Genomic DNA, 14,577 nt, shown 5'->3' on the forward strand with positions numbered 1-14,577 from the left:
TCTGCATCTTCATTCCTCCAGGAGGTCTTACAATGAATACTATGATAGATATTATACCAGTGACCTTGACTATGAAACACCTAAAGGCTACCATCACCCCTATGGTTACTATGATGATGATGAACAACCAATCTATCATGAGTCTCGTAGGTCTCCAAAGAGGCGTCTGCTTCCTCCTACACCCCAAGGTGAGTGGAGATTTCCTGTTTCAGTGCCGGCACTGGGCCTGCTGTCTCAGCTGATGGAAATTGGAAGTGAAAAGGATGATAATTGATCGTTCCATGTTTCCTTGAAAGAGGCTGGGGTATTTGTTTCAACAGCATGGTCAGTGTAGATTGTTCTAGACCTCCCCATCTCCTTCTGTGCAAAGAGGTGTCTTTCCTTTTCTTTCATATTCATATATAAATGTGCACAAGTCTGATTCTTAGATTCTTGTGATTTTCATTTCGTAATGCTTTCTGTTACTGAGCTCTAACAAGTTTTTTGTTTTTGGTTTTTAACCATAACAGAGGTTTTAGATTATCTGTAAAACTGTAAGGATTGCCTCCCTCCAGAACAAAGTTTCTCCTCCAGGATGAATATATACTGTAATGCATTGTAAAGTTGCTTTTTCATTATTGTTATATTTTTGTTATAATATCTGAATTACAGTTTAAGGTATGCAGGAACGCAAGTCTCCTGATTGTGAATAGCCAAAACCTGAGTTTTCTTTTCATGAAGATTTTAGCATAAAAAGATATTTATGTGTCTGAGGCACTCTGTTATTTCTTTTGTGAACAGTAGGGTTTTCCAACATCCCGAAAAATCTTTAGTGATTTTTGGACGGGTTTGGATGGGTTTTCAAGAAAACGTTTTTATTGTGCTGTTGTTTCCTTTCAAATCTTATTCTGACTTGCTGTAATATAGGTACTGTAGTCTCTCACAGGCTCATTACAAATGTGAAAATGTAGGTTTGTCTGAAAGTGCAAAGCCAAGAGTTTCCATACAATATATATATAGTTATCTACATGACAAACAAAGGTGGCAATCAATAAGTTGTGTGTACTGATAATGTGTTGAGACTGAGTACAGTGTTTACGACGTATACATGCTAGAGACATTTAAGAGCTTAGGATTGTCTAACCGCAATGAAAACATAGCAAAAAAACCATCTTCATTTTCTTTTTTTAAACAATCAGCAAATCGAAGACCTTCATTCAATTTTGAGTGTCTGCGAAGACAAAGCAGTCAGGATGATATCCCACTGTCTCCTGCGTTCCACCAGCGCACAGCACTCCCACTCCATCTGATGCAGCACCAGGTACACATGTTTCTGTGTGTTAGAAGGCAAACCTGTTCTCCTGTGGCTCTTCATCAGAGCTGGCTTAAAGCAAAATGAAAGAGAGGTGGTGCATTCTTAATGTAGTGCATCATAAAGTTTTGGAATAGGAGTCACTGTATGGGTCTCAAAATGCCTTGAAGCGTCATGTTTTGTGTTATATCTTCACTGGTACATAGGTGATGGCTGTGGCAGGTCTGGACTCCAACAGGGCTCAGAGGCTCTCCCCAACACGTTCCACGCGCTCCTGGGCCACGCCCCCCGCCACGCCCACCAGCAAGGACCGCTCCCCCTATTACACGCCCCTGATCCGTGTGGACAGGCCCAATGCTAGAGACAATATCAGCAGCAGTCATTCATCAGTGCACAGGAGCTCCTGGTACACCGATGACCCCGATTACTCACACAGGATATACACACCAGCAAACTTAAAAGTCCCTGCTGAGTTCAGACACAAGTATCATGAAAAGAGAGGGAGTGCGACCAGCTTGGTTGAGGCGGTAAGTGAAATAAAGCCAACTTTTGCATGGAAAATTCCAAACGATTCATATAATAAAACAATCGAAATGTAAATCTGTCCGCCTTGTTTAAATATTGCGGAACTGATGGAAACATTATGCATTATTAATTGTGAAAAAAAGAGCTTGAGAGTAAACCACAACTCCCTCTTTCAGGTATTAATATCGGAAGGACTGGGAAGGTATGCAAAAGACCCAAAGTTTGTCTCTGCAACAAAGCACGAGATTGCAGACGCTTGTGACATGACTATAGATGAAATGGAAAGCGCTGCTAGCAATCTTCTCAATGGCAGTGTGAATGGAGCCAATGGAGAGATGTTCCCCATTTTAAGCAGAAGAGATTACGAGCTCCAAGACTTTGCCACTGGCTACAGTGACGAAGAACCAGACTCTGGGAAATACGAGGAGGATTTAGCAGATGAAATGATATGCATTACGACTTTATAGCATTGGCTAAAAGAAAACAGCAACGGCAACAAAAATGCATTTATTGGGTTGTTAACAAAAGAAGTGCCTTTTTTCGTGAAACGGAATATTTAAGGCACTAGCTGGATCAAAGGGCAGTGACAGGTCTGAGAGCAGGGAATGTGACAACTGTTTGAAGCCAGAGAGAGCTTTGCACACAGGTGGTCAGCCTGAGAGTGGGAAGAACAGACATCGTAAAAAAAACACCAAAAGGCTAAGACCTGCACCAAGAAGCAAACTCTGTTTTGCCAAGCAGGAACCTGTTTCCTCCCTAAGGATCAATGCAACCTTGTCCATACCCTTTAAGTCAAGCCTGGGCACAACAACCTAGGGAACAGCTTTCCTACTGGAGCAATGCAATTGCATTGGTAACAGTTAAAGTACGTGCACTCCCAGCAGGATAGGGTATAACCGGTGATGACAATCAGATACCAGATAGTGTCATTACCTCAGTTACTTTATACTGCATCAGCATATCAAGCAAATAAGTTTCCACTGCAAAACAAACATATCCTCCGGAGGAGTGTAAGGTGAATTTTAACTCAATCTTGAATCTAGTTCTCAGTTTCTTCTTTCGAAACACTGACATTAGTTTTCCACCTCTAAATAGCACCAGTTGACACGTAAATATCACTTTTACTTATTGTATTATCAAACTAGAGATAGTCTGTTTTACATGGCTGTCACTATAAGGCAACATACTGTACACTGAAGACAGTTAAGGCATTCAAGACAATGCACTGCAGCCAGGTTAACTTTGAATCTTAGAATAGCTTCTTTAATATTTCATAGTAGATAATACTGTACATGAATTGTAATATAAAAAATACTTTGTAAAGAGATGTTCTATATTTTGTAATTATGTACCGTATTTGACAAACAAAGCAGCAATATGGTTCCTAATTCTTGTTCTTATAAAATAGATTGATGTTATTTTATTAGGAACATAGAGTAATATATAAATATATATAGTATATTTGCCTTTTTTGATCAGATGTATCCTCTTAACTTATTTGCAAAAACAGAAGTTTTAAGAATAAGTTTGAAGTCAATGTGAATATTGAAATTTGCACAAGGTATGCAGAAGCCACAGTGTTGACTGGTAGAAGCACAGTTGCTTCATAAAAATGCTAAAATAATATTCTTGAGCAGTCTCACCTCAAACGTGTGCAGTGCTCACTGGTAAAAATCAAACAAAAGGTGAGAGGTGGTTATGGGGTTATGTCTCTTTTACTTTGGCTACTTTGTATTCACAGTACAGGTTTGTTGAAAATAAAGTATATGCTCTTTTTGCATATCTTGGTTGGTTTAACTCTTAAAATGCTTTGTGCATTAATAATGCTGCTTGATTAAAGTGTAACACAATTTATAGGGTTTGAAATGTTTGATTGAAATACCTTGAAAAAGTTGATTTTTCAAAGACAGATTTAATCTTTAAAATGTACAGTTAAGGTTCACTTATAGATATCTGTATATACTCATTTAAATGCAATTCAGTGTAACATCTTGCAAGTCAACCTTTTGTATAAATTGTTAATAGCAACCAAAAGTGAGTTTTATTTTTGTTAATTTTAATCTTTTTTTTCTAAAAAGATCTTGAAGGGAACACTTCCTTTTTTTTTTCCAAAGGTCACAAAGTAAAAATTCTGAATTTGGCTGAATGCTGCATACTTTTAATTTGTTCCTTTTTTCCTGGAAACAATGTGCTCTTTACAGTTCCCTATTATACACAAACCTCCAATAACTTTATTGTACAAGTTATTAGAGATGTACTTTATCCAAGATTTAATATTGTGACGATTTGCAAGAGACAGCACACAAAGAGACGCTTTCTATACTAGATTGGTGTTTTTCACATCAGATCTTTCAAACCCTGTAAGATGAAGTGAAGAGCTGTAAAGCAATATTACCCACACTCTTTCCATGTTACAATGTTCTAATATACCTCTACAAGAGGTGGGGGGAAACATATCAGTGTTTTAATAGGTTATTTTTAAATGTGGCATTTCTCACTCGTAAGGTATTTTAACTATGGTTTTCCTACTGTGCATCCCAGTGTAATTTGAAATCAAAAACACACAAAAAAAAATCAATACCTTTCATTGTCATTTTAAAATGACACATCCTATTTTGAAAGAGATGTTTCCACATATTAAAAGAAAAGAAGATTTGATTTCTTGTACATTAGAGTATACTGTGCTTTCAGTTAACCAAACATTGTAGTGTTAAAAATGTAGAGTCATAAATGGATGTGCATACAGAAAGGGCTCTTTGAATTGTTCTTCAAAAAATGTGTTCTGGTCTTTTTTTTCTGAAAATCTCTGAGGCTGCACTTTTTATCTTGGAAGGACCTTTTCAAACCCAGGCACATTGTACGTAGCAGTTTCTGATATAATATGCATTATTTTTAAACACTTCTGTAAATTAACTAAAGACTAATCCAAGTTACTTTAACCTCAGGGATTCCTGAAAAAAAAAATGAAAACAAGAAAAAATGAATTGGTTTTAATCTATACCAATGGTATTTAAATATTAGCACATAACTGTCTGTCTTTGCACAAGTAAATGTGTAGTACACTTGTTTCTCATTCATTCTTTTATATGACTTTCAAACTTTTGTGTAACAAGGTGAGCTAATTTGTATTTTCCTGTGACTGTATGTTCAGTATAGTGAGATCTATATTTGTAATTTACATGTCACCTTTTGATGCTGGGAGTAAGAAATAAATCCAAGGTGCACTGGTCTTTACTTCTGTAATAAAACCAGTTTGCGGTTTAAAAATAAAACAACAAAAATCTTGAAAAGTAATGTATAACAGTTTACAAACAATTTATTCATTTTTGATCACAGTTGTTTTTTTTATTAATGATGTATTTAAATATATGGAAACAAATGTAAATTATGTACAGAAATGTAAGGCAAACTTAAAAGATATGTGGTAATGTATTCTACATGAAAAATTCCTGATACAATCTCTTTAAAGGTTTTATTCAGTAAACATTTCTCACAGTAGCAGCTTACATAGTTACCTTCTGTATCTAGGTTTTGTATCAATCAGAATCATTTTTTTGTATTTTTTTTTCTTTTACTTATGTCCTGGATCAAGCTTACGAATCAACACTGAAATAATTTTATTTTCTAATGACTACTGAATAAACTACTATGAACAATCAAAGTTCAACATGGTGAATACTTACAGTACATCAGATTGCATCATGTATTGATACAAGTACAGATCAAGGCAGAATAATATGTATTAGTACAAATGTTAAGAGAAAAGTTTTCAAGGACAGGGCAAACATTAAAGCTAAGGACAAAGGCAAGTAAAAACTGGCTTAAGTGAGGTAATTTTTATGTAGAATAAAAAGTTTCTAACAACTAGTAGCACAGACAAATATAAACATATTTTAAAAATTGGTTTACAAGATCATGTTGGAAGTTCAACACACGTTTGTTAAAGAATCTGTGTTCTTGTTGTTATATACTTTTAAGATAATGGTTAGTTTAAATCTAGGTAAGAATTGTAAACTCTTGGTTGTGCAATCGTTCATTTAAAGAATTATAATTCTGCAGTTAGTCTTTATTCATTTCTAACCTTAAGACCGATATCAAATCCATAAAATTATTACAGTTAACAGTACGTCTGAATCTTTAAACAAATGCTTTCCAGTTTAGTGCTAGTAATCAATTCATTAAAGCTATCACTGGACCTCCAGTTGCTTAGGTTAGGTGATCTATAGAATTTAACTATAATACACAGTGCGTGATCTAATATCAATTTTTTGTGTTCTGAGCCAATACCTTCTGAGGAACCAAATGGCAAATGTGGTTGATAAAATCCATCCATCAGTTTTCTAACCGCTTTATCGTCTATGAATTGGCTTCATCACTCTGCTCTCCTCCCCACTGACAGCTGGTGTGTGGGGAGCGTTCTGGCGCACTATGGCTGCCGTCGCATCATCCAGGTGGGGCTGCACATTGGTGGTGGTTGAGGGGAGTTCCCATTACCTGTAAAGCGCTTTGAGTGGAGTGTCCAGAAAAGCGCTATTTAAGTGTAAGCTATTATTATTATTAATTATTATCCATACAGTGTCACATGGGAGTTGGAAGACGAGCAATGGGCACAAGGCAGGGGGCTCATAAAGTGATCATAAAAAAATCGGTAGGTCTGATGGTTTGTTTACTCTTTTGCAGAGGCGTGTTTACCTCTGAGATTCGAGAGTGGGGGGTTTGTATACCGGAACATCTTCCTCCCGGAGAGGGGGACGCCCCATGATGCCGTCGGCTGCTTTTTCGGCGATCATGATGGTGGGAGCGTTGAGGTTCCCGCTGACCATGCTCGGCATGATGGAGGCGTCCACCACCCGGAGCTTCTCCACTCCTATCACCCGGGCCTCGGGGTCCACCACGGCCATCGGGTCCGAGGGCTGCCCCATCCTGCAGGTGCAGGAGGGGTGGTAGGCGCTGTCGGCCTTCTCCCTCACGAAGGCGTCGATCTCTTTGTCCGACTGGACGTGGCTCCCCGGCTGCACCTCGCGGCCGCGGAACTCGTCGAAGGCCTTCTGGGCGAAAAGCTCCCTGGAGAGCTTAACGCATTGCCTGAGCTCCAACACGTCAACATCTGTGCAAGGAAATGAATGCGCCCAAATCAAAACCGTTCCCAGCTCCACACCCGTGAACTATAATGGGTTTACAAGATAGCACTGAAAATTCCACACACTTGTTTAAGTATTTCTGTTCTTGTAGTCTTATATGCTTTTATCGGATGGTTATATACTTTATTTCAAATAAGAATTGTAAACTGCATTTGTTGTGCCATCGTTCAGTTGAAAAATAATGATAGTGCACACACACACGTTAAAAATTCCAGTGTGTTTCTTGAAAAGACTAGTAGTGTTATCTCAGTGTCCTGGCCAAATTTCCCCATGGCCTTTACCAGTCATGGGGTCGAGCGTCCAGAAAAGAGAATAATAATCATCATCATCATCATCATCATAATAATATACCTGTGGACAAGTAGTTTGGCTCAATAATAGGGTGATCCTGGGGATTGGCACTCTTGAGTTTTATCCAGCCTCTGCTGGTGCTTCTCATTGGTCCAACGTGAACCTGCAGTTATAGTGATACCGTTATCCTGCAGAAAGACTTCGACAGAAACCGTGTGCTTGAATTCACAGATCTTACCAATGAACATGAACAAACTGTTTAAAGTTCCAAATTATACAATAATACCCTGGTATGGGCAAAAAATAAGGTTTATTTGACACACTTCAAAGCTATAGCGGAACTGCAAGGCCATTTTCATATTTTAGGGTTAGAAAGAATTGGGGTTAATAAGTGCATTTTGAACCGCAATGAAAGTAAAATGTACATTAAAAAAGTAAAACCTCGACAAAATAGATAAAATTTCCAGGTATGCACAGTGCCATAGTGTCATCGGTGCCTATGATTCAGAATGAGGTAAGCAAACTTCTGGTGAGGTGAACTGAGCTACACTGTGAACAAGTAGGCTTGTGAGTACAGCTCTTTTAATAGAAATTTCACTCTCGGCTTCAAGACGCTTTTGCCAACACACAACTTGCTTATTAACTTGGCCTGCAGATCGCGTTGGAGCATTTTCTGCGATGAAATGTCTACTAAAGTACATCTCGTACTTAATCACTCATACATTGCATTAGTCATCACAGTGACTAGTGAGCAGGAAAGGACGATTTTAAACCACAATTTGTGCGAACTCTGGGTCTCGACCGTGGCCAGACGAGGGATTTGCAGCAAAATGGCAACCATACAGTACATTCGCAAAGTTCATGATTTTGTGCTTAATTCCAAATTTGTACATTTAATTTGTTATCGAGATTTAATAACTGGTCTGAGAAATTGGGACTGCAGGGCCCCTATAAAAGATAAACCTCATTTGGCATTTAGTTTCACAGGTGACTAATCTCTTATGCACATCTGGTATGAGCTTTCAGAGGTGGGGCAAGATAAATATAAACTTCATTGTAATTTATACTCAGGAGGATAACTGATTTTCCTTACCAAATGTAGTTCATGGAAAAATGAATTCACTGTATTGTTCTGCTAAAATATTTTCCAGCTAAATTATTTTCAAGATTAATTGGAAGTCTAAGTTCAGCAGAAGCCTATTATGAAATCAAGAGGTGTTTCCTGGTTTAGAAATATTTACATAGAAATATTTGAATGGGTTTATTTTGTATTTATATTTCGAAAGAACACCTCGTGTTGTCGCAAGACAACTTATCACTACAAGTTCACATGGTAGGTTAAGGAACTGTTATACTTTCAATGTGAAAGAAAGGAATGCAATATTTTTTTACATACACTGCCTTTCAAAAGTATACACCTCTTTCCAGTGATGAATTGTAAATGATATATTCACATTTTTTAAACTGAAATTAATCAAGACGTAAAAGGTTAGTCTGTGATTATACTAAACATTTTTATGGTAAAAAGAAGTTAAATGTCAGCATAAAACTGCAATTATCAAACCCTATACATCCACCTTTTTAACTGTGTGTCAGATCAAATCAAATCTCTTACCATTGCCTTTATTTAAAGTTAATTCATTTAATTATTCACTTAACAAACTGGATCTGTACTGGATTGTTAGTACTGAGGAACACATCCCTTTAGTAAAATGAGGAGCTGATGTGTGAATTTGGAATATTGACAGTACCACAGTGAAAAGTATTTGTGCAGTATTTGTGAAAGAGATGACCCCAGTGAAAGAATACAGTGCCCTCCAGAGTTATTGGCACCTTTGGTAAAGATGAACAAAAAAAGGCTATGAAAAAATGTCTTTGTTGTTTATCAGCTTGATCTTACACTGAAAATATGAAAGAAATCTAGCCTTTCAGTGAGGTAAAATTATTAAAAAATAAAAAATAATCATTTTTTTCTCATTTCTCCAAGGCGGCATGGTTTTGCATGCTGTCAGTAGAGTTCCGCACACTTGTAGGATCTAGACGAGATGTTGCTTCTTTTCTTTACTCATTCTCTACCGAATGTTAAAACAACACTTGCATGTTGTCAGTGGCTTTCTTGTAATGCACAGCGGCAGCACTGTGAAAATGACCCTTTCTCTCCACTCTCAGATGCAGACCTCTGTAAGTATACTCACTTGATAGGCTTCAGTTTTGGAGCTTATCCTTCCATGATCTATGACTTGTGATGGCAGGAAGTGAAACTGAATGTCTGGGTGGGTCACACCCGGACGACTTCTGATGAAGCCCCCACTCTCTAAGTGGGCAGTAGCACCGTACCCTAGGGAGATGCAATTAACAGGTTTTCTCAGCAGCTAGGAAAGAGGCAGAATGGATTCAGCAGAAAATAAATATTCCATTGAAGCACCAGATACTCATCTGTAATGCTTACGTTAAGAATTATTAGAATTATCATATGAGATGGAAATACATACCACTGTAGCTTCAACCCTCCCCCTCAAAACAAAGAAAATATCCCATGAATGTTATATTTATGAAACTACATAGGCTGTTAGAGAACATCAAGCTGTCTATCATGCATATCATGGTTAAGAATTTTGATACTTTTGATTTTAACGACCACAGGACAGGGGAAAACACTGTCAAGGAAAAGAAAAATCAAAAATGTATTTGGATGTCCGACATAATTTCAGTTAAGCTGGCCAACAATAGTACCTGTGAATTTCAACAGCCATTCCAAACCGATCTTCACCATGTGGACTGGCTTCTGTGCCTTATAGAGAGTTATGGGTTGAGTGCACTCCTGCTGCACGTAAAGTTCAATGTGATCTTGAAGATTATTTCCAACCCCTAAGGGAAAATGTTGATACAATTCTTTTAACAAAAACTGTGTATTTTGAAATACAGAAAAGATGTCCAGGCTTCCCACACAGATCACAAACACTCTTGCTGACTGAAGCCAAGGCTCCAGCAGTAACACCATGCGGTTAGGACAATGAGACAACTGCTGCCAGGAGAAAATGAATCAACTGTCAAACTTAAAAACCCCTGGAAGGGGAGAAGGAGAAGTAGGAGGACAAGAAGAACTGTAACCTGGAAGATGGACCACCACAGGAATGCCCAGTTTTTTTAGGTCATCTGCATTTCCAATTCCGGAGAGCATGAGCAGCTGAGGGGAATTGATAGCCCCTCCGCACAGAATAACTTCCTTGTCTGCATAGACCTGAACCAGAAGACAAAGCATAAAGACTGCCAAAGTCTGTCTTGGTCTACCGCCAAATACGCATGTACTGTACATACAGGAAAAAGATCAAACACTTTTATGCAGTTTGGCAATCACCGCTTGCTCAAATAATGGCCTGTGCCAACAATGGAGAGAGACTGGCGCACAGCACTAAAGAATTAATGAAAGAATATTAACAAAGTTAAATGCTGCATCAACATTGTGGTATCCTACACTAACATCATGGCTTATTGCTTATTGCAAAAAAATGTCAGAGAGCATAGGCAGATATTCCCAATGGAGTACGATCATATTCCCCAAGTGAAAAGGCTAAATTTGAGTTCAGAAAACTAGAAATGTAAGATTTTCTTTTGCATTTTTATATAGATATACACACATATTCAGAGGCAACTGGATAAATCACTGTATTAGTACAATGCTGTAGTGAAATTATTTTATTTTTTGTTTCTGAATCATATTTTTTTATCTAGTCTAGTAACATTTTTATGTGAAACCCACCAGATTTGTTCTCCTGAGGAACCTAGCTCACAGTCAGTTAATTCATTCAATTCAGTTTATTTTTATATAGCGCCTTTAACAACAAGGTTGCCCCAAGGCGCTTAATAAAGCAAGTGACCATACATGTTTTGAATGTAAGTTAAGAATCCAGTTAGTGGACACCTGTATCACAGACCTTAACCTAGAACGTTTTTCTCTTTATGTACTCCTGCAGCATCTTGAAAAGGATGAATAATATTCTGATATGAATGTTTTTAAAATATGCCATACTGTATGTCGTACTACACAGTATTTCTGAATGCACTTCTGCAAATGTATTCACAAAGCTTGTTAAATCTGTACATGGAAATATGTAATGTAAGACAAACTAACATTAGTCTAACATTGATTGAAATGTGGTCATCTTGACAACTAAAAATTAGTCACCAACGTGAATATACTGTATAAGAATTTATTACAAGATTTAGAGTAGATTATGTCTTAAAGTGTTCTATGTTGTGCTAACAGAGGTGATAAATTATGACACTGTACTATATTTAGATTAAATAGATTAGATTACATTCTGAAGAAGGGAGATGAATCAGGACACAATCCTCATTTAACGCAGTTGCTTAGAGATGCCACAGCTTTCAAGATGACCACTGGCATTGTGATTTAAAAATCCAGCCGCAGTCTCTAAATTCAGCAACTGAATTTTGCAAACAACCCCCTTTATCTGGCCACTATATTATCTTAAACCAAAGGTACACTTCATACAAGTGATATCGTTTTACAAGATAAAATAGTTTGGCAGTCAGTGTTTGGCATCCACAGCAGATATCTGTCGGTAAATGTGCAGGAACTGCAACTGTAATTGCTTCTAAAGGAATGAAACAGAATCCTTAATGGGTGTGATCAGTGGCAAGACAGCAGCTGTGAGGAATGCATTTCACAAACACAATGAGGCAAATGGCTCATTACATCGTTTGTTGACCACATGGACGCTGCAAAAAGTGTACAGAAAATGGTCTTACCCTCTTCTTCTCTCCCCTCTGTATATATTCCACTCCTACAGCCTTTGTCCCCTCGAACAGCACCTGGGTGGTCAGGCACCTGACCTCAGCCTTTAGGTTCGGTCGTGCCAAGGCTGGGCGCAAGTAGGCACTAGCGGTGCTCCATCTTTGACCTGGGTGTGGAATTGTCTTAGTAAGTGCACTTGTTACTCAGTTGAGAACCGCTCCGAATAATTCCAAACAAAAACAGCATGCTTGTTTACTTTTCATGTACAACGGGACTGCCTTTTGGCTTTGAACAGAGGCACGCAGAGGTTAGATGATTAGGCACCTGATCACATGTCCACAGAAATCTCCCTGACCCCATAACCCAAAAAAAAATACCTCTGTGGATCGTCATGTCCATCCAGCCAAATCCCTCTTGTTGATAGCCATTCATGTCATCTGTGAAGGGGTAGCCGGCCTGCAGGCCTGCCTCTATGAAAGCGTGGTGCAGTGGGTGGTTTGTTTTGCCCCGAGAGACGTGCAGTGGTCCATGAGCTCCTCTGTACTGGTTGCCCCCAAGCTCATGGGCCTGGGCCTTCTTGAAATAAGGAAGGCAGTGCTTGTAGTCCCAGCCCGTGGCCCCCTCCCGGTGCCAGTGATTGTAATCCTCTGCATGGCCCCGGATGTACACCATGGCGTTCAGAGACGAGGAGCCCCCCCAGACTCGGCCCCTCGGCCAGTACATCACCCGGTTGTTCATGTGCGTCTGGGGCGCGGTGTGATAGAACCAGTTATACTGATCGTCACAGAGGTTATACGTCAGAGCCGCGGGCATGTGGATCTTCCAGGACAAGCGCGTGCTATTCAGGAACAAATCACTTGGGCCGGCTTCCAAAAGGAGCACCGAATCGGCCTGGCTTTCAGAGAGCCTGTTCGCCAGCACACACCCCGCCGAGCCGGCTCCCACCACCACATAGCTGAAAGCCTGGCTCTTCCTCCCCACTGCTGAGGTGCTGTAGTTGGGGTATTCCTGCTGCTGCAGTGTTGAAAGCACCCCTTGCCACACTCTGGTTCTGTTCATCGCCACGGCACTCCTTGAAATGACAGCAGAATGCATTGCTCTGCAGTAATCCGTCAGACTTTACTCTTCTGTGAGCTACAGTACATTAGATCCGATATGCACCATATACCAGAATCACTTTGTCCCAATACAGGTAATAATGTTTCTCCACGCAGGCTGGGGGGGCAAAAACAAAAAATACAGAATGGAAACAGTCACACTATGGAAAGATATTTTATATAATACAGACCCACCGGTGGGAAATTTCCACACACGAAGAGTTCAAAGTGTAAAATTCCAACAGTTAGCACTACAATCCTATCCACCCCACAAATTCACGCTATTTGATTTGGGTTAACTGGATTTACAGTTTGGAAAAGCGGGCATTGTCTTCTAAAATGCACCGGCACATCAGGGCAATTTACAGTATTTGAGAGAAATATTCAGCCTGTACAGTACATTTGGATAGAAGCGAGCTCATTAATACGGGTCGCATGTTCAACGGGTTTGACAAATCTTGTCTTATATAGCGCGGTAATCAATGAAAACCGGTTACAGGTGTGTTAATCAGTAATGCACAAAATGTAAAGGACGTTTTCCTTTGAAATAGTCACAGTTCGAGACGGTTTCTAAACCATGACCCTCTTTTACCCACCCGTACTCCCCAGTAAAGGCGTCTAAAGGCGTGATTTCCAGTGGACTCTAGCCCACACTGAACTCGTAAATACAATGTAAGGCCTGTTTTCCCACGGACGGACGTGTGGTTAAGCTCAACAAAACTGGGTCCTGCTAGTGATTAAATATAATTTTGTTTATTTCGAAACTGTTATACCTGCCCATACAACTTACCCGGCAGAATAAACAAGATCTGGACTGAATAATGCCCAAGTAAAATTCAGGTTGCCTCGGGGATCGCCAAAGGGAAGCTGGCACCGCAGGGCGGAGTTTGTTACAACTTTCCAATGATAGAAAGGAGAGTATTAATAGATCCACTGTGCTCTAGAAGTGGTGGGTAGACCAAGTGGGTGCAGGGAATGTCTAATCACGTCGGACGTGCTGAAGTTTTAAAACCATTCTGCCTGTCGTGGCGCATATTCCTTATTTTTTGTTTTGTGTAAAACATCCCCCCTTTTCCCATTTTCTGTCTGACCTTGAATTGTCAGACAGAAATATGAAGTAAAAGAATACGTGCGACACAGAAATTTTATTTCGTGACCGTGTATGTCTAGACCACGTTTAATATCGGTGATATTTCTTCATAGTCATGCTTTGAAGTGGTTCTAAAATCAGTGGAAGGTGCTATAGCTGGGAACAGAACAGGTTTTCTGCTCCAATTACACGCTTGTACACAAAGGGGTTTGTTCTAAGAAAGTATGCCACATGTCTTCCAAGTTGTCGCCTTATTCTTGTTTAATGCAGATTTTTACATCGTTTTCCACAGCGTATTTTATACTTTATATTTCCCATGTTTAACCTGAAGTACACATTACTAAAGTGTTTTTTTTTTATCAAGGCTTCCCGGAGTAGTTTAT

At 39.2% G+C, this 14,577-nt stretch overlaps 2 protein-coding genes across 3 annotated transcripts in view; one reads left to right on the forward strand and one right to left on the reverse strand.

Annotated features, from left to right (window-relative positions):
* Nucleotides 1-5,477, forward strand: part of LOC148835448 (voltage-dependent L-type calcium channel subunit alpha-1D-like) — a 115,897-nt gene extending 110,420 nt beyond the window's left edge. Inside the window, exons 43-46 of the mRNA XM_088915807.1 lie at nucleotides 22-188; nucleotides 1,179-1,300; nucleotides 1,498-1,818; nucleotides 1,993-5,477. Of these exons, the coding sequence (XP_088771933.1) occupies nucleotides 22-188; nucleotides 1,179-1,300; nucleotides 1,498-1,818; nucleotides 1,993-2,283 (901 nt within the window). The 3' untranslated portion in view covers nucleotides 2,284-5,477. The remainder of the gene's footprint in view (nucleotides 1-21; nucleotides 189-1,178; nucleotides 1,301-1,497; nucleotides 1,819-1,992) is intronic.
* On the reverse strand, nucleotides 2,203-13,996 carry chdh (choline dehydrogenase). Of its 2 annotated transcripts, XM_088916467.1 has the most exons (9): nucleotides 13,895-13,996; nucleotides 12,385-13,222; nucleotides 12,022-12,173; nucleotides 10,360-10,489; nucleotides 9,982-10,116; nucleotides 9,444-9,586; nucleotides 7,309-7,411; nucleotides 6,509-6,923; nucleotides 2,203-4,767 (listed from the first exon to the last, which is right to left on the reverse strand). In XM_088916467.1, the coding sequence occupies exons 2-9, from the start codon at nucleotides 13,100-13,102 to the stop codon at nucleotides 4,758-4,760; spliced, it is 1,806 nt and encodes a 601-aa protein (XP_088772593.1). In that variant the 5' UTR covers nucleotides 13,103-13,222; nucleotides 13,895-13,996; the 3' UTR covers nucleotides 2,203-4,757. The 2 variants fall into 2 exon arrangements, with proteins under 2 accessions (XP_088772593.1, XP_088772594.1); XM_088916468.1 differs by having other exon boundaries at nucleotides 2,203-6,923.
* Between the last annotated feature and the right edge of the window lie 581 nt (nucleotides 13,997-14,577).

Source organism: Atractosteus spatula, chromosome 5 (genome assembly GCF_055471065.1).
Source record: "Atractosteus spatula isolate fAtrSpa1 chromosome 5, fAtrSpa1.hap1, whole genome shotgun sequence".
Lineage (NCBI taxonomy): Eukaryota > Metazoa > Chordata > Actinopteri > Semionotiformes > Lepisosteidae > Atractosteus > Atractosteus spatula.